The 22,484-nt window shown below is 49.7% G+C and overlaps 1 protein-coding gene across 5 annotated transcripts in view; it reads right to left on the bottom strand.

The window, feature by feature from the left end:
- LOC119463880 (transcriptional enhancer factor TEF-1) overlaps positions 1-22,484 on the bottom strand; it is a 209,244-nt gene that overhangs the window by 34,354 nt on the left and 152,406 nt on the right. For 3 of the 5 annotated variants that reach the window (XM_049656589.1, XM_049656588.1, XM_049656585.1), the window contains exons 1-3: positions 16,518-16,554; positions 16,381-16,436; positions 15,990-16,282 (exon numbers count right to left, since the gene is read on the bottom strand). In XM_049656589.1, the coding sequence (XP_049512546.1) occupies positions 15,990-16,282; positions 16,381-16,436; positions 16,518-16,520 (352 nt within the window). In that variant the 5' untranslated portion in view covers positions 16,521-16,554. Of the gene's footprint in view, positions 1-15,989; positions 16,283-16,380; positions 16,437-16,517; positions 16,555-22,484 lie in introns of those variants that run through there. The other 2 variants (XM_049656587.1, XM_049656586.1) reach the window with 1 other exon arrangement.

Raw genomic sequence — 22,484 nt, forward strand, 5'->3', positions numbered from 1 at the left:
TAACAGCGTGACTACCGCACGGCAACGCCGATATGACGCGACGCCGGAAATGCGTCGAAAGTACGCGCCCATGTGGTTGTTTACGGTCCTTGATTTTGATGAGGATTTTCTTGGGTGCGCCGCTTCTTTCTTGTTCCCTAACCAGCGGGCGCTGATTGCGTATTCTCGTTTTCTCTTAAAAACAGACCTTCCGCTGCTCGTATAGGGCCATTGTCTACCTTCCACTCCATTATCGCTATTAAGACACCTTGTTTTCTTTGTTGCGGTGAAACTCGCGGCCGGTCCCCCGCAGGTCCGCGCTTGTTAAGCCTAATACCGAGTCTCGCACCTCGCCTGCTGAATTCTGTCCCTTGCCATTTTCTCACCCTACGTGAGGCGTAGGCATTTGCATAATGCCTGTTGATAACCACCCCCAAGTGCGAAGACGAAATGAAGCAAAATGATAGTGTACTATGTTTGTGCACCGTGAAGACTGCCCCTGCTTCATATATTCTGTTATGACACTTCGTCCTTGGCAATGTCGAGGAGGGCACTAACGTAACAAGAAAACAAAGCGTAGTTAAATTACCGACCGCTAGGTGCGCCGGTGACGGCTGCCACCCAGTGAGGTCCGCCGGGAATGTCCACCTACCCGAAGCGTTGGGATTCACAGAAGGTGGAAGGATTAGGTGGTCAGCAGTCGAGATAAGTAAGAGACGTTTGGAGTATCGGTGAAAAAAAAAAAAAAAAACAAGCACCACTCCACTGCCGTGAAGGTGGATTACCAGCGAAGCAGTTTAGCACACGACATAGAGCTGACACATAATTTAGATCAAAGTTATGAGCACATTTTATTTCTCTTGAGCGGCGACAGTGGTCTTCCCGAAGAAAGACACACGCACACACTTTTATTTTGATCGGCGGCATACATTCGCGTGGAAGACTACCGCCACCTCGGGGAGCCGGAGGAAACCAGACACGATCGACGGGACCGCCACCCGGCGGATAGTAAACACGCGCGACGGGACCGCCACGCCGGGAGAGCGGAAGGAAACTAGGCACGCAAGCGCTTGGAACGACGACAAATCGAGGGCGGTGCGAGCGTACACATGGCCGACGCGGGTCGCACAGCGGCAAATCTTTGAGAAACCCTTATTATCGACCTGAGGATCTACTGATTTTGAAAATGGTGCCTACTGATAACTATAATCTACTGAAAATACATATCCAAGTGATAAGACGTATAAGCTTTAGCACAGTATGAAGCGATTTTGCATCAAATTCGGGAGCTGAGTTTTTGCATACGCAGATTTGTTGACGGACACGAAAAATGCATAGAAACCTAGCCATAGATAGCTTCGCTTGGGATTGATAGAACCGGAGTCATTGCAAGTCTATAGGTAACGGTACCAATTTAGGGACAGAGGTGTTAAATACCGAAGTTACGATCCAGATGAGATAGGCAAAAGGCTCGATGGGCGAAGAAATATTTTAGCATCCCGCCCTGGTTTTCCATTTCTCTGATCTCGAAATTAACGACGATGTGTATCACACTCACGTCAAGAACAGAGTGCCAGTAACCCGCTACGACCACTACTACTACTAGTCTCATATTTAGCTCCCTTTACGTAAGGCACAAACTGAATAAACGTACTCACTCCGATAACTCTATATCTCTAAGAATAACTCTAATAACTCTCCGAAGAACACAATAACTCTAAGAAGAGAAATCGAGGAAGGCAAGCAAAATACCTTTTACGGGACAGCAACTCATTTTTATTGAGAGAAAAGATCTGAATCGACCACCTATCATACCTCCACGGTGAGTGGCGGCAACTAGTTCTGAAGAAAGGAAACGTTAATTCTTATCAATACAAACATATTCTCGGGATACAAAGTTATCGAATGTTCAACGCAGAACCGATGTACGGAATTTCGGACTAGACACTCAAATCATAACCAAAACAGTAATCCTAACCTAAGATGAGAAAACCCACCGTTTCACAAAATAGTAACAGTGCATGTTAGCGTGGCCTCCACGCCGTCTTCTTTAGCTGATCAGCTCACACCGAACGCCATAACTCTAAAATGACCATTATGATAACAATTTAGTTCAGACGTCATGCGACTGGTTCTTCGGTCGCCGTATAGCTAACCCACTGAGGGTCGCTGTGAGATGACCTTGTCTGTTTTAGAATCCTCCCCCACCCCCCTTTTTTTTTCTTTTTTTCCGCACCGGCCACAATGAGAAATTTTCAGAGTGCCTAGAACACATGGCGAAGTTTCAATTAAAATTCCACAGCTGTCCTCGCACTGATTTAAAGCTCAGATATCGCCCCGGGAGCAAAAAAAACGTTAATGAAAAAAAAAATGGCAGCAAGTTGTGTAACGAAAAAGGGGGCCCATCTGTTAAGCACGAGGAAATGGAGTTTCGAGGAATGAGAACGACACGTTCACAAGCATAGGGAACTAAAAAGAGAAACAACTGAGTATAGAAGCGCATCCCCTAGAATAATTTCATCTCTGTGCAATACTTATTTAGTTTGTCGCTTAGTTTGAAACACTCCGAATATCAAGTCTTACACCAGGCAGCGCAAGTAAAATTAGCTGTTACAGCTGTTTCTTTATACTGAAATACGGCGTACGACTACAATTTCAAGCAGGCACATCTCGTTATTTTATTCAACGGACTTATCCACTACGTCACAAGGCATCAAGAAAGATGTCGCAACGCATAATATACTGGATTGCTCGTTCCGTGCGGCTACAACTATCGATTACAGCACTGCAAAAACACACACACACACACACACACACACACACACACACACACACACACACATATATATATATATATATATATATATATATATATATATATATATATATATATATATATATATATATATATATATATAATCAAATTACGGATTTTCAAGGGCGAAAGCATCACACGGTCTATATGAGGCACGTCGTAGAGTATGTGTACGGGCAGCGGAGCGGAGGGGGGGGTATTAATTTTGTCCACCTGGGGTTATTAAACATGCACCTAAATGAATGTACACGAGCGTTTTGCATTCCGCCCCTATCAGAATGCGACCGACGCGGCCAGGGATCGATCCTGCGTCATCGTACTTAAAAGCAGAACGCCACAGCCAGTGAGCACCCTAAAGGGCGTCAATCTTAGCGTGCACGCCCAAAGCAAGCGAGAATACACTCCATTGGAGAGTACGAGAAATGTCTAATGAGCGGAGCGAAATACAAAGGTTATTGCCATTACCGCTGCATGACAAAAAAAAAAACGCACAAGAAATGTTGTACAATATGAAAAAAGCGTGTGCCCAAGTGAAGCAATCGTACCCAAATTCTGCAAACTCGCGACGAAACGGAGTAATATAGTCTGACCAACAGTTACTCCCATCGGGAGTGACTACTGCAAAAGGAGTTAACTGGAATATTTACTCCCCCCCCCCCCCCCCTCTCGAAACGGTCGGCTCGTCGCGCGAAAAAAAAAAAAGAAAAAAGAAGCACGATAGTCGGCGGTCGCGGCGAAACTGAGACGATGAAAAGGCCGACGAGCAGCTTGTGAAAAAAAAAAAAAGAGAGAGAGACAACGCCCTTGCTGCAAGCAGCACGTGTTTCGCATCAACGTACAGTATAGTACGTACATGCCACGAACACACGCATAACGCGCACAGATAGGCGCGCAAAAACAAGAAGGGGGGGAGAAGGACAAGTCGAGACAGGCGCTAGCGTACAGATCTCGCATTCAGGCGTGTCCGCGCTCCGCTAGGAGACGCGAACCACATGTGGCTTAGCGACGGCGTTGTTGAGACTACATAACGGAGAGAGTCCCACAGCACAGTACGGAATGCCGGCCGCAGAGACCCTCCTCCTCCTCCCTGTCTCTCCTTCTTTCGAGCATATCGCGTGTCGTTGTTCGAAGGCCAGCGACAAAGCGCAGCCCGCCGTCCAACCGAAAAGGGGACTTGAGGACTGACTGCGCGAAGGATATTTAGTCGCGGTTTTCCGCCCGCCGCTACCCGCGACGGAATTTGCACGCTCTGTACGCACGAGATGGTATATACCGGGAATTGAGGAAGTCAAAGGCATTCGTTGTGAGCACCCATTGAGCTTTCCGTTTATTTTTTGCTTTCTTTCTCGGTTAATGGAGACAAGCCGCTTTACGACAAGGGCGCGCGCTACGACGGAGAAAGTGCGCGGCGTTTCGTGTATCTTCTTGTTTGCGTGACTGCGACGCCAGTGGAAGGGCTCGAACACTGAATGCCCGCCCGTCCGTCCATCTTTCCAGTTATATGTATACAGTCGTCGCGTCAGGCCACCCTTCTCGGTCTCGGCTTTAGTTTGGCCATCTATGAAGAACGTAAAGAGAAAAAATCACCAGCTCTTCCCTTCCCCTGTCGAGAAAATGGGGGTAAGCGAAGCTTGTGCATCTGACCTTCCTGGCGATTTTCTTTCTTTCCCTCTCTCTTGCTTTCTCTCGTTCTGTCTCTTTCTTTTTGTCCCTGGTATGTGCCATTGAACTTGGACCCTTTCTGCTCTACCATCAGGATCGGCCCACTTTTCGGCGTGACACCACCACCACCACCACCACCGTCACTTGTGAGCCTATAAAGCTTCGCTTAAAAACGTGACTGCGTGTTCGGCCTGCGTGGACCGAATTCGTGCCCCTGCGATAATGTGCAGTTTGGGAACCAAACGCGATAACCACTGAGCTATCGCGCAAACTTGTACGCTTGTCAATTTGTGCGAAAGCGCATACTCAGGAGTGGTGGCAGCTGTGCGTTATATTTTGGAGGGCACAGCGCGCAATACTGGGTACGTTTACGTGAACACTACACAGGCGGGTCGATTCGGTTTGTCGGGGCGAAATCCGGTACGCTAGCATGTGAACGCTAGCGGATTAGGCCGATCCAGCGTCGAGTTCGGTCAACCCGCCTGCCAAGGGGATGGGTGGACTTGCCCATCCCGATTATCGAGATGCACGTAAACGCGCAGTCGGGTCGGACTGGGTCAGCTCGACTTTTCGACTCTGACACGCTCGCGTATACAGTTCGTGCATACGAAGCTATCGATGCAACTGCTCGCACATTGCGCAGTATAATAAGGCCGCGACGACCGCACATCGCTGTAGCGGATCGGACCTACAGTGACTATATAGATCACGTGCTTCTTTAGTGCAGTTGGACGCCTCTTGAAATGGCGCCCACTCCCGCTTGTTGATGTCTCGCCAATTTCTGGACCCCCGCCTCCGGGTCATTTACAAGTGTTTGCTTGTCAGCCCGACTTCGTCTCTTGGCGGTTGAGCTAGCCACGTTTCGAAGCTGGAGAGTCTCGCGTTGTATTGTTGCAAATGCGGAATTTTGCGTGTCAGTACAGTTACGGTATAAATTTATGCCATGACAAGTCGCTACACTCTAAAACAGCTTCAGCCTTCGAAATATCCTATTCAGAAATAGGCAAGCACATAATGGACAGGAATCATTGCATTTACTCTCTTCCTTTGTAGTGTTCTACTTGCAGTGTTCATTTCTACACCCGTTTCTTACGGAAATGAAACCTGAATGTGCGTCTCTCCCAGGAACGAGCAAGGATGGCGCTGCGGCGCACGGCTGCTGAACTCCTCGTCCGTCTGATTATTACGCAATCTTCAAGCGCACACGCTAGCATCACAGCCCCCTAAAGTGAGCGAAATGAACGGGCATCCAGTTGGCGTCCACGCTGCGGCTCTGCGCAGATATTCCTCGCCGATGCAGATACGTAGTCAGATATGTACCATCTCGCAAAAGACTCGTATATATGTCTCGGCAAGATGACTCGGCAATACTATCCCTTTCGCGTGACGTAATGCTCAACCAGCCAATGCCCACATCCTGTTTTGCTCAACCAGCCAGTAAGTGCGCTCACTGAGAGTGATATCGCCGAACGCGACCGTCCGGGAATACGTCCCCGAAGTCCCAACAGTACGGCTAGCTCATCATCACAAGAACCACTCGACTGTATCCCAAATGTTCGGGGCAAGACTGGGAACAGAGTTGTAGGCCCTCCGGTGGCGAAAGCCGGAAGAAGAGCCATCAGGCACCGAAGAATAGAGAGAGACTCCCCCCACTACAGCGTCGCACATTGTGCGCGAAACGCGAACGGTCCAAGCCCCACGACAAAGGTGGGAAGAGACGTCGCTCCCGGCCTTACCCGCCATGCGCCGCGCGAGAGTCCCAACCCAAGCTCACGCCCGACGCAGCTAAGGAAAGAAGAAGAAAAATCCAGAGAAAGGGAAAAACACAGGCAAGGGAGCGCAACTCTCTCCTTTTCCTCCACTCAGTCCATGTTCCCGGTGCCTCTTTTCCTAACGGTACCCATCCGTCCCACCACATGACGCTCCCTCATACTCTCTCTCTCTCTCACCCTACCCCTCTCTCTCCCTTCCTTAACGGAACCTTCCTCCTCGGCAGACGGGGTTTGAAGCTGGGGGTTGCTCGAAGCTGCTCGCGATGAGAAGCAGAGTGCGTCACGTAGTCACCGCGGATCCTCCTCTTCCTCCGCGCTTCCCGCTCATGACGTCGTAGCCAGCGCTGCCGCCGTTGAAGCTGAAGAGGAGGAGGAGGAGAAGTTGGGAGGGGACCGAACGTATACGACGAGCGCCCGCTGGCGCGATGCCGCCGCCGGAACAGCGTGGAATGCGAGGAATGTGCAATTACGCTCCGGGCCTGCCTTGCCGCCGGGACGGGGCGCTGCGCTAGTCCCCGGGCTCCGGTCTGCGCTCATCAAGGGCTCGCTTTGCCGGTTGCCGCGCGCGAGCGCTATAGCTCTGGGACCAGGAATGCGCGGAATGTACGCTCGGCTCGATCGTCCGGCCGCTTCGCTTCGCCCGCGCGGAATATACGCAGCCTGCGGGCGGAGGGTTTCGGAGAGGGGGGAGAAGGACCGCCCCGCGGAACGGTACTGGGCGCGCTGTAGACGCCGGACGCGAGCGTTATACGAGAAGACGGCGAGGTCGGTGATGAAAGTTTTGCTTCCTCCTGTATTTTGTTCATTTTCTTCCTCGAACGACCATATCGTTTGTCTCGCTTTTTGTTTCTGGCTATTGCTTTCCTCGGTCTATGGTACCGTTTTCATTCCTAGGGAAGCTTTCTGATTTGCTTAGGTTTTCTTTCTTTCTTTCTTTTTTTTTTTTTTTTTGAGCAAATCGCTTTTTCTACGCAGCGAATGTTTTCGCCCAGACGATCTCTCTTTCTCTCATGCGCTTTCTATTTTTTTTTTAATTGTTGCCAGTACCGCTTTCATCCCTCCAACGACTTCTTCTGCTCTGGTTCTTTTTTTTTTTTTTTTTTTCTATTTTTATGCCTGGTGTGTCTTCGGCCCGCCGACAGCCACCACCTCTGACTTGGTATTGTTTCCATCTGTTCCCTCTCTCTTTTATTTTGTCTGTTCGCTCCTGTTGTTATCTCCGATTTTTATTGTTAATTTTCCTTCACTCCTTCTTTACCTCCTCACGCTCGGCGTTTGGCGTAGCTCGCTCGCACACCTCTGTCATTGCTTTTTTCTTTTTTCTTCGTTTGGTGCGACCTATACGCTCCTCTTTCACTGCCAGCGATGTCTTCTTTTCGGCCTAGCTTGTTTACAATACGGCGCTTTATTCACCCCCTTTGTTGTTTCTTGCATTCATTCCCAGGCTGCATTTCGGTCTTCCAGTTCGCTGTGGTGCCGCTTTGAACGTGGCCTTTATTCTGTGCATACTGCTAGCTTAAAAGTATTTTCTCTCTCTCGCTCGCTTCATTCCCTACAGCCTCCAGCTATCCCCTTACCCCCGTCATCCCTACCTTACCCTTCCTTTTTTCCCCTTTTCCTTCTTTCTATGTTCGCGTAGGCTAGACTCCCGAGTACCGCTGGCTGCGTCTACGGCTTTATGCTCGGCTTGTCTCCTTTTCAGGCTTCGTCCTGTCGCAATTCTCTCGTCCCGTCTGATCGCCCGGTTTTCTCTTTCCCTTCAACACGGCCTCTCGGCGACAAAAGCGCGCGACGACTGCGTGTTTTCTTCTGCGAGACGCTAATGTCGCAGGTTTTTGCCAAGTCGAGCCGGACAACTGATGGTCGTGTAGCCGTTAGGAGGCATGCGCACGGGACCGTTTTTATGCCTGGCTTAATTTACGAAAAGGGAACAAAAATTCGAAAAGTTGGGGGGGGGGGGGGGGGGTGAGAGGCAGGGCTTGACTTGACGTGCGCAGGTGGAAGTGTGAAATCGATGGGACTCTGGAACGAGCACTTTCTACGCGAATAGTAGCAAGCGGTTAAGCGAGAGGGACATTACATAAAACGATGCAAATCGCGCATTGTTAGAATAGTTAGAACCACTAGCTAGCGCACTGAAGCGAGTATGCGCAAAGACGCTGAGAACGCCTAATTTCAGGTAATACGTATAGCTGAGGCCAGTGGAAGTTAGCAATGCAGTCGAACGGCTGGACAACGAAATGACCTGCATAAACGAAGGATTTCGCATATCCCGGCCGAATTCCTATCTGCCATATGTATAGCGAATGCCTGTAGAGCGAAGACCACTACAACGAATTTGTCTGTGCAACGAAGGAATATAGGTAACCCCGACGGCTGATTTGTTCATTTATAACAAGGCGTCGCTGCCATTACCCTTCGTAGCCACACATAGCGGCTGATGATGATGATTTATTGGCATACCCTTTGAAACGGGACGGTGACAAATAGTCACCTTGGCTGCTTGATTAAATCAGGTATACTGTACATGTCTCTCACTCCTGCATTTTTGTATACATCTCATCTTTTGTTTTCCCTCAAAATCCACCTTGCAGGGCTAACCATGAATGTAACAGATCTGGTCGCTTCAATCTCTTCCCTGCTTTTCTTCCACATATACTCTAAACGCTTCATGCTTATCTCGACTGCTTACCGGTTGATGCTCCCGTCCACTTTAAATCCAAGCACTTCTGGAGGGTGTACGTTACCTACGGTTCTCACTGGGTGAATCCCTTCGCATTCCATTAGGATGTGCTGATTGGTCTCAGGAATTTTGCTGCAGCATACACATGATTCATCTTGATGCGAATATTGGCTCCGGTATGTTCTTGTCCTTAGGCAACCAGATCGGGCCTCAAACAGCGAGGGAATGCGCTTTGCGTTATCGTACAGATTTTCTCTTCTAATTTCACCGTGCGGCAGGGTCCGGACATTGCAGTGGGGCTATGGTTAGGTCCAGAATTGACCAAAGCTTGCAGCTTATAGACTCATATTACAAGGGCAGAAGGCGGCAACATATGGCGGTCACTGTAGGAAGACGAAATCCCACCAACCGCTTCTAAGAAGCGACATGCCCGTGCTTTTGCAGAAGCCAGTCAGGTCACCGTGGAGAAGTGTAGGATACGACAGCGGCTACGATCACTGCCCGTTCTTGTTGTAGTAAACGAATACTGCTGCCACATCTAGATTTCCTGCTGGTACTGAGTACCTACTAGCTTCTATCAGCTGCTACCGCTATCACTACACTCATGCTGCTATTATTACTGCGACTACAGCTAAAACTACAGTCGATATCACTGTTAGTGCATTCCAGCTGCTGCTATTATTACTGCCCCTGCTATTGCGGAAGCTACTACTGCTACTAATACGTTGCAGTTGCTACTGTTGTAACTCGTATTACCACCGCTAGGATATTGGCGCGACTCCCAAGAGCTAACCGCGTAAGAAACGTATTTTCGGCGCAGGCATCGCAAGAAAAAAAAAACACACACGAACAAGCCTGCAGCCAAGTTAGTGGAGATGTAGATCGCGGCAAACGCCCAAATGCAAAGGGAAGGCGTCAAAGAAGGACAGCGCCGGGCTGCATTCGCAACGGCGTAGGAGGAGAAAAAAAGAGAGAGAGAGAGAGATACAAGGAGGGGAGAGGAGGTACAATGCACGCAAGCTCGCCAACCGTTGCACGTACGTAAATCAGAAGAGGAACGGATTAAGCGCGCCGCGCACCGGGAGGCGTGTTGCGATAACCTCCGATCCTCGGCAGCGACTGCGAAGCGTGCCTCGTCGAGCCGGCCAAAGACCCGGTCAGCGGAAACCAGCGCAAAAAAACTCCTAGCGTGCGCACGCGAGCGAGCGAGGCCTAGCTGTTCCGTGTATTTACGTGAGGGAGCGCCGTAGTTTCGTATCGCGTCGCTCCATCGGCACGAGCCGTTCTCGTGGAGGCCGTTAAGGAAAGCTTGGCTCGTGCCTCGTGCACCGCGGAAGCAACGTCGCGCAAACTAGATCGGGGACTTTGTAAAGCGTGGCGGTATAGTGCGCGCACGCCGTGCAGATCGGCTGCGCACGCGCACTCTCTATAGGCCAGTACTCTCATTTCACGATAGCAATGCCTTCACGGATGTCGTCGTAGAAAGTACGTTGTCTTTCTGTTCTGGTTATAAATGGGCTGCTGCGGAAATTTCGAGGTAGAGTACCTCGGCTACTACAGCTCGCGATGCAGAATGAATAAATAGTAATAAAATACATAGGCGAAAAAATACGGATTAATAAAGATGTGCCGCGACGCAGTGTTCAATACATCCGCCCATGCCTCTAGCAGAACTATATATACGCTTGACAGTCATCATCCATTGGTGAAAGAGCCCTCAGCGCAATAATTCAATGTATGGTGGGTCTTAACACCTAGCTCAGTTCTAGTTGCGTCCACAGTTCAGAGTATGCGTGCACCAGTTCGTACCTAACTGTATAGGACTACTTATCACAGACGCTGATTTAACTCTGGGTCCAATAAAATTTCCTTAAATATGTTAGCCTTTTGTTGCATATCGCTAGCCGACCACCTTCCTGTTGTCGTTATGGTGTATTTCTAAGGACGGGCATCCGCCCTACAGTGAAGCATCTCCGTATGGAATTCTCCCACACGAAACACATCTCCACGCAATCTACATCTCCACGCTATCTACATCCCATGGCGTAGAACTGCGACATCCAATATCAGCTATGACACTGATACGTAGCCGAAGTTGGCGTGCTATGGTTGTCAAACCTGCTCAGCTTGTTGATGGAGCTGAGCGAGAGGGTTCAAGACAACATACGCGGCGATATGCAGTCACGGGGTTCGTAGAGAACATTCGGCTCAATTTTCAAGGGCAATTCAAGGATTTCAAGGATGCTGAAGGAAAAAAAAATTCAAGGAGGGGGGAAACAAACTTTATTCGTACACATACACTGAAAGTTACTGAAATATCCTTCTGAGCAGCAATTTCTTGAAGCTAGGCCTGAGCTGGAGTTGGTGTCAAGCTCTTGAGGTGGCTTTTGACCACCAAGTTTTTCTCTCTTTTTTTTTTGCAATTTGACTTTACCCTTGCAAAGATGTCAATCACATTCTGGAATGATGGTTAAAATAGCATACGTCCTGCTTCAACCAAATATAGTCATTGTGTTAAAGCCTAATGGCTGAAACTTACTTTGTCAGGCGTTTCTAGAGTCTACAGGGCCCGGAACTGGCCTTATGATGGCTGCGCTGTGAACCAACTATCAAAATTACAAAATGGTAGAACGGCTTGGTCACTTGATCTGGCTTTGTCTAGCTCCACGATGGTAACAGCGATACAAACAGGCATGTTATTGATGGCTATGGATACGCCACATTCCAATCATTTAACGACTCAAAAGAAAATATCTAGGACTGTTTCCCGATAGACGGTATCTGTGCCACTGCAATTCAGAATGTTCAAAAGTGGCCCTCAACCACTAGTTTTCGAGGAATTCAAAGGGCCTGTTTATTTTCAGAAAGTTGTAGGGGCCCTTGAATGTCCTTTTTTTTCAAATTTAAGGGTCTTCAAGGGTGTAAAGAAGGTGTCTGAACCCTGCATTCATCTGTAATAAATGTGTCGCGTGGCTCGAGCAACCAACAATGGTAGTTAGGTCTAAAGGAGAAATAAACAACAACAAAAAAGAGGCAAGAAAAAGAGAGCGTGCGCGAGAAAGCCCAGTATAGCAGGATAAGGGCGTCCCACCACAAAAGGCTGTCGAGGGGTCCGGGCACGCCCCCCCTTTGTTTCGGTCGCAGCGAGCGTAAAGCTATCAAAGCACGCGGCTCCCAAAACTACAATAAACCGCCACGACCCCCCCGCGGCGGGACGGGAAGAACCGAAACTATATACACAGCGTATATGGGTCCCCCGAGCAGGAAAATCATATGCCAACGCCAAACCTCGGCTCACCCAGCGCACGAGCCCACTATATTAGAAGAAACGCCACGCACAAATCGACACAAAAGGCCAGCAGGCACGCCACGCGCAAGAGGGCGCGAAATATGCGCGGCAGGCACTACTACGAGGGCAACTCTCGCCTTTCAAAAAGCACGCTCCTCTACCCCCCCCCCCCCCCCCCACGGGCTCGAAAATGACGTCACGTCGCTCGCCATCGTAGTCACGTGACCACGTACCCAACGCCACGCTGAACGGTGTCGGGTGTCCCTCGTCTAATATGTGTCCTTATATTTATACTACAGCGTTTTCGTGGCCGGCAAGAAGGCATAAAAAAACTGAAAAAAAAAAAAGGAAGGGGGATCTCTCGTGTGGTCGGCATTCTGCTTACATGGCGTGTATATCTGAGCGCAGCGGGGCACCAACATCGAAGCACGGCGCTTCTTTATTTATCGTTTATTTAGTGCTGTTCCCCCCGTTGCATGGAGCGTGTACAAGAAAGAAAAAAAAAAAGAAACAAGCTCGTATTGTTCACCGGTTTGCCGCAATGACTCGTGCCTTAATCAGCGGCATAACCATATGAAGGAAGCACGCAGAGGCGCCCAGTAAAGCCGCGGCCGTTTAGACATGGGAGAGAGAGAGAGAGAGAGAGAGAAAACGTTCTCTTGAGGTCATCACCAACGCTAGATTCAATCTCCTGCGTCTTGCCCGGCAATCACTGTAACAGTAACTGTCAGATTATTTTTATTATTATTATTTACCGCGAAAAAACACGAAAGGCACGCTAACAGACTGATAACTGCCTCCAGAAAAGACAAATGCACAGGTAAGAAGTCAGAAAAAGAAAAGAGGAAGTCGGAAGTTGCAAAGAATCGGAAGACTGGGAAAGCGCGAAGACGCCTACAAGGTCCACCAGAGGTCTTGTCTTGTAAATGTACTGAACTCGATCGCGCACGCTCGACATATCGGTCAAAGCAAGATAACGAGACCTGTTAACAGATACCCTCAATGGAGCGATGCCTATAAGCCGAAATCTCAGCCCTACAAGAAAGCCGACCAACTATACTATTTCGTGAAGCGCAAGCGCATATATATGCTCTTTTACGACTAGTACGATTACGACAACATTACGAAAACAAAAATATAACCAGCCCTGGCGCTATCGTCTGGAACGCTCGAGAGCGGCAGTGAAGTATTGGCTGTTCGCGTCTTGCACCGAAACCTATATATTAATCTCGATCTTCCCTATCACCACAGACCATTACCGTATACTGAATTCACCCTTGAATTTTGTAAGCGTGACTCCATAGTGATTACGTGATAATTATTCAGCATTACGTTATGTAATAGCCATTTTGCTACTTTCGTTCTGTTGTGATGATCTGCTCGTCATGTCTTTGTAGCGCTGTCCATCCAGCGTTCATACGTAATGGATACTCCGTGCTACTCATCTGTCTGTTTAACTACACAGAAATATAAGTAACTGAAATTTAATTGAATTTCCTGGTTATCCTACACAAGAATCGAGTGATGCGCCCCCAGAGCAGCAAGCATTGCGCCGCAATCCAAGCAAACTTACTTTCCTTTTTTTTTTTTTAATGCACCCCCTTGCTGACCGTTTTTCAAGTGTCAGCCATCGTCGGTGCGGCCAGCTAAATTCTCCTCTTCCGTTCTTCGAATACCCACAAATAGATTAGACGCTTTTTCCGCACTCAACGCCGCAGGTCGGGGCTTTTACACATTACACAATTTGGCCAGTTGCACTTCATTGCAGCAGTCCATAGGGCGCTCACCATTTGCTCCCCGACCAATACTTGCCGTCTCTTCAATCTCCAGTTTGGAGCAAGCCACAGCGAGCCCGAACAATTTCTTCTTAAACACTATAGTCAACACCCACGACGAACAAGCGCTCGCCAAGTAGCCAGAAACATTGAAAATGCAGCCACTTAAGACGCAGAAGGTCGGCGCGGATGCGTCGCGAAGCACGACAACCCGCGACTGCGATACGCGACGACCTCTTTAGCGAGGAACCACAAATATTCCGAGACCGCAGGGAGCGGTGTTGGCGGCGGTTGACTGCCAGGCCGGCCCGTTGGCGCAATCCGGAACAGCAAGAAACAGGAACCAGCATACGAGAACACACACACACACACACACACACACACACACACACACACACACACACACACACACACACACACACACACACACACACACACACACGCACACGCACACGCACACACGCACACACATTCAATCGCACAAGCATACCACCGCCGAACGATTCGGCTCCTGCGATCACGCTACGAAAGTGCGGCGGCCAACATAAGGGAAGAAGAGCGAGGGAAAGAATTCCCGATTTGATCGCTCGGAACGCCAGCGGGTGCCGAAGACTTACGCATGCAAGCGCATCGGAACATACGCGCCCGGATGTTTCCGTTCCCTGTTTAGGGATCGGGGCCGCGGGAAAACGGGAGAGGGCCACCTCTACAGTCACGTCGACTCGCGTTCCTCGATCTTGTTTCTGGGAGAAGGGAAGAGGGACTGGGCACGAAGGAGAGGGGCATCTATACGCGCGTTTCGGCCTCGCGTAGGTTTACGTGCGTATATGTATATATATTGTAGCCGGAGACGTTCTCGTTGCGTAGTATCGATTCGGTCGTTGGAACTCGCCGCCGGTCTGGTCGGCCAATCCCAGCCGCGCCCGCCTCTCCGGTTCGATTGAGGTGTGCTGGCTCCGATTGGCCGACGATTCCCGACCGACTCTCCAATCGGGAGGCCGCGAGGGAGGAGCTCTCTAAGGAATGCGTTAGGTAAATTTGTTTTGTTTCACTTTTCTTTTATTTTTATCCCTTGCCGGGCAGGTCTCTTGTTCTTGCTTCAACGCCACCTTCTGCTAGAATCGTTGGAGTTGCGAAACGGCGTTCCAATGCGTTATGTTACTGCTGGCTCTGTTGTAATTTTTTTTATTCGTTGCATTGGTTATGGTTTCATCCGACACACGATGCTTTGTACCAGGCATTCTCAAGTCATACCAGCCAAGCGTAAATGCGCGTTCAGCTGGTGTTTGTTGGGCCTGACCATTCTACCTGGTGCATAGCGGAAAGGTAAGCGAGCTTTTAGTGAAGAGCGGCGAGAGAGTGCAAATGTAAATGATGAACTAAACAATAATCATCCATCCACCTTTATGGGTAGTCAGAGTTGCCTGATCATAGTACTTCATGTATGCAACCTAGGTATCCTTAGCCGCCTCTTTCAACAACATTCTGGGATCATGCAGACGTTCGGCCTCAAAATTTCATCAGTGTGCAGCACAACTATTCAAGATAGTACAGTGCACTCCGAGTTGTCATCTGACACGCTTCCGCCATTTATAAATTGACTTTTCTCGTGTTTATTTGTTCGTGTTCTAGTTCTAGACCTACCCGTAGGTTACAAAAACACTACTGACAAATATTGCTTCCAGCGCAAAAAGACAGAAAAAAAAAAGAGGCAGGGGGTGGGCGGGGACGGAACGTAATCACAAGCTTGTGACTTTCTAATATGATTCGATACCCAGCTTGCCCGTGACGTCGCATGTGCGGTCTGTCCTGACTGTCCGCCATTGCTATGCTCCTCGCTTGTACCGGTGTGCGTTTGCCGTTCGGTTCAACGCGTACACGTTTATGCGTCCTAGGAGCCGTGAGACGGCAAAAAGTTCGAAGCCCCCATCTTTGCCCCTCGTACGTGGACAGGCTTCGTGGACCGGGTTTAACAGTATACATCCACAAACGTAACGAAGGACGTGCCACTCACCGTACATCTTGCCTTCGTCCGAGAGGATGATCTTGCGCCTTCCGCATGGCGGATAAATTGCAAGCGCCTCCTGGAAGCTCTGTTCTATGTCAGGGCTCCAGACGCCCTCGGCGTCCGAGTTGGAGACGTCGTTGGCCCCGCGGCCCCCGCCGGACGACGGGCCATCCTTGGAGTTAGAGTCGTCCGATCCGGCGTCCGACAGGGGCGCCTGGGGCGGAGGGGCGCCCCCGCCCGTCAGGCCGGGCCCGGAGTTCCAGGGGGACGAAATCTTGAACACAGATATGGGCGCCACACTGCGACGGAGAGCAGAAACACGGAGGGAGACAGTTAGGTCAGTGACGACGTGCCTACCTGCGCACGTAGCACACCAATGACTCCTTTACTAGAATACCTGCCACGCAATCCGTGAACTTGGTTCCAAGAGCTCTCATCTTTCCTCCGCTCCACCTGTATATTGATGGATGGATATTACGAGCCTCGCCCTTTAAATGGAGTAGTGGCGGAGGCCACCGCTTTGCGGACTCTTACCATTCTTCCGCGCCTATTTTCAGTCCGTGGGACCCACAGTTCGTGTCAACAAACCGTCGATCCTGAAAGAAATCCCGTTGTTTTAATATATATTCTTTACGTTCCCTGCTTCTGCGCAACCGACTTTCCAGTCGTCTTTTACTGTACCGCACCGCCAATTCATTGAGCTTTCCTTTGCTATCGCTCAAACCCACTGCCTCAGCCACGGTCACTACGTCCTGTGGCCGTCTTATTTCTTTAGACGTTTTCTTTTTTTTTTTTTGCGTTCAAGGATTTTTCTTTTCCGAAGCAATGTCTTACGTCCTCATTGACCTCCGTATGATGATACTGCGACACGCTAGTCAAATATGTCCTATGATTTCCGCGCTGTCACCACACGCTACGCAAATACTTTCGTCATGGGCCAATTTTCTCCTGACTATAACTTGTTCTCCGAAATCCCTATCAGGCTTCGAACAGTTCTGCGCTGCCCTTTGAATTGGTCGTGTGCTGCTTCGATTTGTTCACCGCGCTGACTGCGGTCAGCCTTCACAAACTAAATCCCGTGCTCTCCCTTCCGAGATTACTGTGGCATCTGGTAACATCACGAAAGCGACGAGCGCAGTATGCCGACGATAGCTACAGCCACTTAAAACGTATGCAAATGAGGCTACGTTTCGTGCATCTGGGCTGAATAACTATAATTGCTATTTAAAGCAGAAAACTAGCACGCCGCCAGTATAACATCGGCTGCGAGCGCCATCTCTTGGCGACTCGATTGAACTATTCTAGTTTTTTACGGTCTGGAGCGTATTGGCGCTTTTCCACTGGTCGTTTCGGATTCGAGGCGGAGGTACGCGACGAGACGCATACGTCAATTCCGCCCGTTGCGGGGCGGCGACTTTCGCCATGGAAACGTGCAGAGCGGAAGTCGGTTTGTGTGACGTGGGCGCAAGAGCTTCCGGTATCATCTCCGCGGAGCAATCTTGCCCTCCGCTGGCAGTACATTTTCTAGTGCACTGTAGCTGGCAGTTGCAGATTGGTGAAATCCGAGCACTCGCTCCAGAATTTCGGCGGCTGCTCCAAAGTGACCAGTGACCGCAGATCAAGCTTGACAACGCGGCAGGCGTCTAGTAAAGGAAGGCATTGACCATGGCATGCATAGCATGTATAGCGGAGAGCACTTTTTACTGAAATTGTTAGAGGGAACTCCAGCACGATGGTTAGTTACGTAGATTTGTGCCTTAGAGTGCTTGTGACTTCAGACGCCCTTGTAACCTCCGCAGTAGCTCGGCTATGGCGTTCTACTGCCGAACGCGAGGGCGAAAGTTCGACTCCCAATCGCGGGCGAAAGTCACAACGCTCGTGCACTTAGATTTTGGGCGCACGTTAACGAAACCCGCTCGGTAAAAATTAATCTGCAGCCCTGCGCTATGGCGACTTGCCAAGCTCTGCCTATTGATAAGGTTTAACGAATTTGGAAGAATGGTATTTTTTTTCAATGCCAGAGCCAATAAGACGTGCATAATCACTACGAAATCTCGTATTTAAGAGGCAAAATTTCGTGGAAAGCGGTTACGTTTCCGAAGCCACCAAGCCGGAAGGACGTAGTTTAGGCAAATCCACGCACTAACCGTCAATCCCGTGCGGGCTGACAGACGAAACCATCACCACTCTTGCACCTTCCGTAGACATAGGCCCCAGAGTTCCCTCGTCTTCAATCGCCCTTGCGCTTGATGCACGACCCACGTGAATCGTGGATCAATCAGTTTCCGATATCAGCGTGATTGTCGAAAGTGGCAACGTTATAAGGGTCCCCTAAACTATACCTGCGACATTTTTTCTAGACGCATTTGAAGTAAACACGAGGCAGCGCGCACGGCACACACTCATCCTCATCGTCCGTGAACATGGCGTGACCGGCCGCATGGCGGCGCTAAGCGGCACGTGGTCTGTGCGCTGACGTCACTGGGGTAGAAGCCGTGGGACGGTTGCGCCAGCGTGGCGAGAGCCGGTTGCTTGTTTCTGACATAGAGGGAGAGGAGGGGGCTTGCCCATTGTGCACCGCTAATCCTTTTGTGAAGCTTCCATTCAGCCGGAGTCGAGTGGAAAGCGATAAGCGGCGGACAATGGAGAAGCTATAGGTGTGTCGTTGGGTTTTGAGCGAGTGCTCCATTTCGCATGTTTTGTAGTATAGAAGGTTTACGGCACATTTCTTTACGGGATGGAATGCATTCTTTTTCGTGACGCTAAATAACCAGCGACTACGTGCGGAGCGATGGGCAATCTACAACCGTGACTGCGTCAGGCGCATATTCTTGGCGGAAAGGGTGCAGGAAAAAAAAAAAAAAAAACGCCAACCAGCCTGCATCTTTACAGCGTCTTTTGAAACAAACGGACTGGTTCAGAGGTGCAGGTGAATCGCGCTACTTGCGTGCCATCAATGAATACTGACGCTTACTTATTAGAGAGTTATAGATTAGGGGATGCAAGCGGCTTCTGGTATAATATCGTTAGAGCTCACTGCACATGTGTGTGTCGCCGGGTGAAAAATTTACAATTGTCTCGGAAGAATGTATTTTTTTCGGCAAACAATAACATAGTTACCTGCGGAAAGTAGCGAGTAGAGGCGCTCTAAAAAAACAGACACACACGCACACGTTCGCGTTCTAACGAGTATAGCAGACACGGTGCGCACAAGATGAAAACACTACAACGCAATAATTTACAAAACTGACACCGTCATTTGATGATTGTATAAAAGCAGTACGGATCTGTCGTGCGAGATACACTGCATGCGAACTGCCCTGACATACCTGTCGCACGAGAACGTCGGGCATGCTCGCAAAAATGCAGGGCCAAATATTTGGTACGTGTCACTTTGGGCTCAATCACGCTCACTCAATCGCACTTCAGACGTACGCGAAAAGCGCAACGCTAAACCGACTTCAATGGGCACTGAAGCTGTCGGTGTGATAGAGGTGTTGGTCTCGGAGGGTAACTACACCATGAGACCCCGGCCACAATTCCGGTTGTTCTGTTTCCGAATTGTTGCGGCAGTTTCGCTACTTCGCGCATGTACACCATACAGCTTTCTTTAGCAAATTGTCCAATATGTTGCTGGGTGCAAAGCAACTATAAAGAAAGGTAACTGGGTAGAGTAATAATTACTCCACTTCGAAAAGTACTTAAGTAGAATACCAATTACTAAAAAAAAGAACTCTTAACTTGAAAGTAATTTTCTGGGGAACGATAATCAAATTCAACGCTACAAAAAAAAACTGTTTTTCAAAATTTGAATTAAACAGCTTGCTCCTGTTATCACGCAGACCTCCACTACGGCCACCCTCTTGACCCACTGTCCAGTCGCGGGACGCTAAATCCCAACAATTTATTATTAGGCCCGCAACGCAGCAGTCCTGCCAGGAAATCTCAAGTTGCTCGAGCGGCTACATCTTCGATATCGCCGAGCGCGAAAAAAAAAAAAAAAAACATTGCGTCACCTCGCGCAACGCGACCGGCAAGCGTGCGACTGCGTGGGCTACCTGTATCGACGCGCCGGTAACGGCGGCGAACCAGATCGCTCCGGGAGATTGGGGCGCACAAGGCGCCGTACACGCGGCGGGCGGCAAAGGGCGGCAGGAGGCCCGCTGGTCAACCGAACGGAGCTAACCTCCCTCCCAGGTCTCGATGCGGCAGCAAGCGGCGACGTCACGGGCAAGAAAATAACAATAACCGGGAGACGGCGATGAGTCACGCGTGAAGCGCAAACTGGTTTCGTTTCTTTCTGTGTTTTTTTTTTTTTCTTATATTTTTTTCCCCCACTCCCCGCGCTGCCGTCGTCGTGCCTTCGAGAAGCCGACGGTTGCCGCTGCGGCAGCGGCGGGAGGCGGCAAGCCGCCGAGCGGCGTTGCCATCCTGCGGCATAGTTGCGTGCAGTACGGCGGAATAGACTTTTTTTTCTTCTGCCTTTCCGCGTAATCTAATCGCAGTAGCGTTGCTGCCAGTAGCAACCCCTCACCCCCAACCTCTCAGTTAACCCCTTCCACTGATAAAGTTGCACGCGACGTGACGTTTCCCAGCTCAGCCGATCGTCTGTGTTCCCTTCCGCTCGCGTCGAGAGATAAAAGAGACGGCACGTATACACTGTAAAATAATTTTGCGTGTAAAGGTGGGAGTTACAGGCCGACTTACACCCTCATTCACGTTTAAGGTTGTAAATTATTTTAGAGTGTATGTCGCGCTTTGGGTCTGTTTTGATGGCCGCGAGGCCGACGCTCATAACCTCGGTCGAAATGCGCTCGTGTAGTCATTAATACACTTCCCCAATAACGCGCAGGTATCGATGGTATAGCCATGTCCGCAGCCATAAGGTCTTGGTTTTCGCCCAGTGTAGAACTGATGCCCTGACGCGTGCAGGCCGAAGAAAAAACGTCTGGAATACGTCCCATGTAGTTACAGCCACCGCCTCAAAACTGCATTGAATACCAGTGTTACAAAAGGTTTCCTGCATCTAATGGACATTTGTGCGAAAGCAAGTATACCTACGTCATTGCCTAGTCGTTAAAAAAAGAAAAACTATAAGAAACCTGCAGAAAGGTCAAGGCACAAATTTAAACTGATCTTTTATACGTTGACTTGTAGTAGAGGCAGGATATAAATAGCGTTAGTTAATAGGGCTAAAGCCCGTTTAAAAGATCAGCTTTTACAAAATCATCAGCAAATACAAAAGCGTTCGTGTGCCGTGCATTTGGTGCACGTTAAACCGACACTAAGTGGTCAAAGTTTAACCGCAGTCCCCCGCTACGGCGGCGTTCCTCATAATAGAGCTTTAGATTAGGGGGACGCAAGCGTTGGGACGACGGCATTGCGCATGCGCTGACCCTTCTGTGCATGCGCAGTATCGTCGCCACGACGCGTTGACGGGAAGTATATAATAACAACACGAGCGCATTTCAGCCGAGGTTCATGTGAGCGTCGGCGTCGCGGCCATCAGATACGTCGCCCCAACAGATAAGGCGCTTGCGCAGAAGGGCCTGCGCACGCGCAATACCGTCGCCCCCTCGCTTGCGTCCCCCCAATCTAAAACTCTCTAATCTGATCGTCGTTTTGACATGCAGTACCCCAGAATTTAATAATTAAATGCGGGAAGGTGTGTGGCAGCTGAAAAGGCTGGTAGCAGAGTTTTTAACAGAAAGCACAGACAAAGTATATTCTGCAGTGATCCTGAAACTCTACTTGAAACGCCGGTGAAAAGCATTGATATCAACATACGTAATCGTTAACACGCCGCTCTTTTTGTGATTTTCCATTAACGAGAGCACTCACGCGATACAAAAATGTTTCGCGCGCAGTGTAGTTGGACACAGCGCCGCAAGATGTCATTACTGCCGCTCATAACTCCGGTGACTCACTAATCCGCAAAAGGTAATAATGTTACGCACACTAATATTATTCCATGCCACTGCAGTGACACACACGCTATATATATATATATATACCTAACTGCCTGGTGTAAAGCGTTGGCAGCGTCATAATCCTACTTTTCTGATTTTTCACTCGACGATAACACTTACGCGAAAAAAAAACACTGACGCATTGTAGTCGGCTCAAATTTTCGCAAGATATCGCTACCAGCTTTACTGCCGTCCGCGGTAATCTGTAAACGGTAACAATTAAGTTTCTGGGACAATCTCAAATTCTGCACTATCTATACTGCCCGCAATCACTGCGCGGAAGAGAAGTTGCATGGTATACGGCAAGGCAGCCGAGGTTGGTAAAGTTTCGTGCGCTGCGCGCAACTTCCCAGAGAAGGAGCGCGTGGCGTGCGCACACCCTCTCTCTCTCTCTCGCCATCACGATAGTCCCGTCCTGGCACCGACCCGCTGACCTCCGCAGCGGAGGCGAGAGTAGTAGACAGCGCCAGCCGCCGCGCCCATAGAGACCGGCTCTTTCTGTCAGCCGCTCGAAGTGCACTACTAGGGCTGT

This window comes from Dermacentor silvarum, chromosome 9, assembly GCF_013339745.2.
Source record: "Dermacentor silvarum isolate Dsil-2018 chromosome 9, BIME_Dsil_1.4, whole genome shotgun sequence".
In the NCBI taxonomy this organism is placed as follows: domain Eukaryota; kingdom Metazoa; phylum Arthropoda; class Arachnida; order Ixodida; family Ixodidae; genus Dermacentor; species Dermacentor silvarum.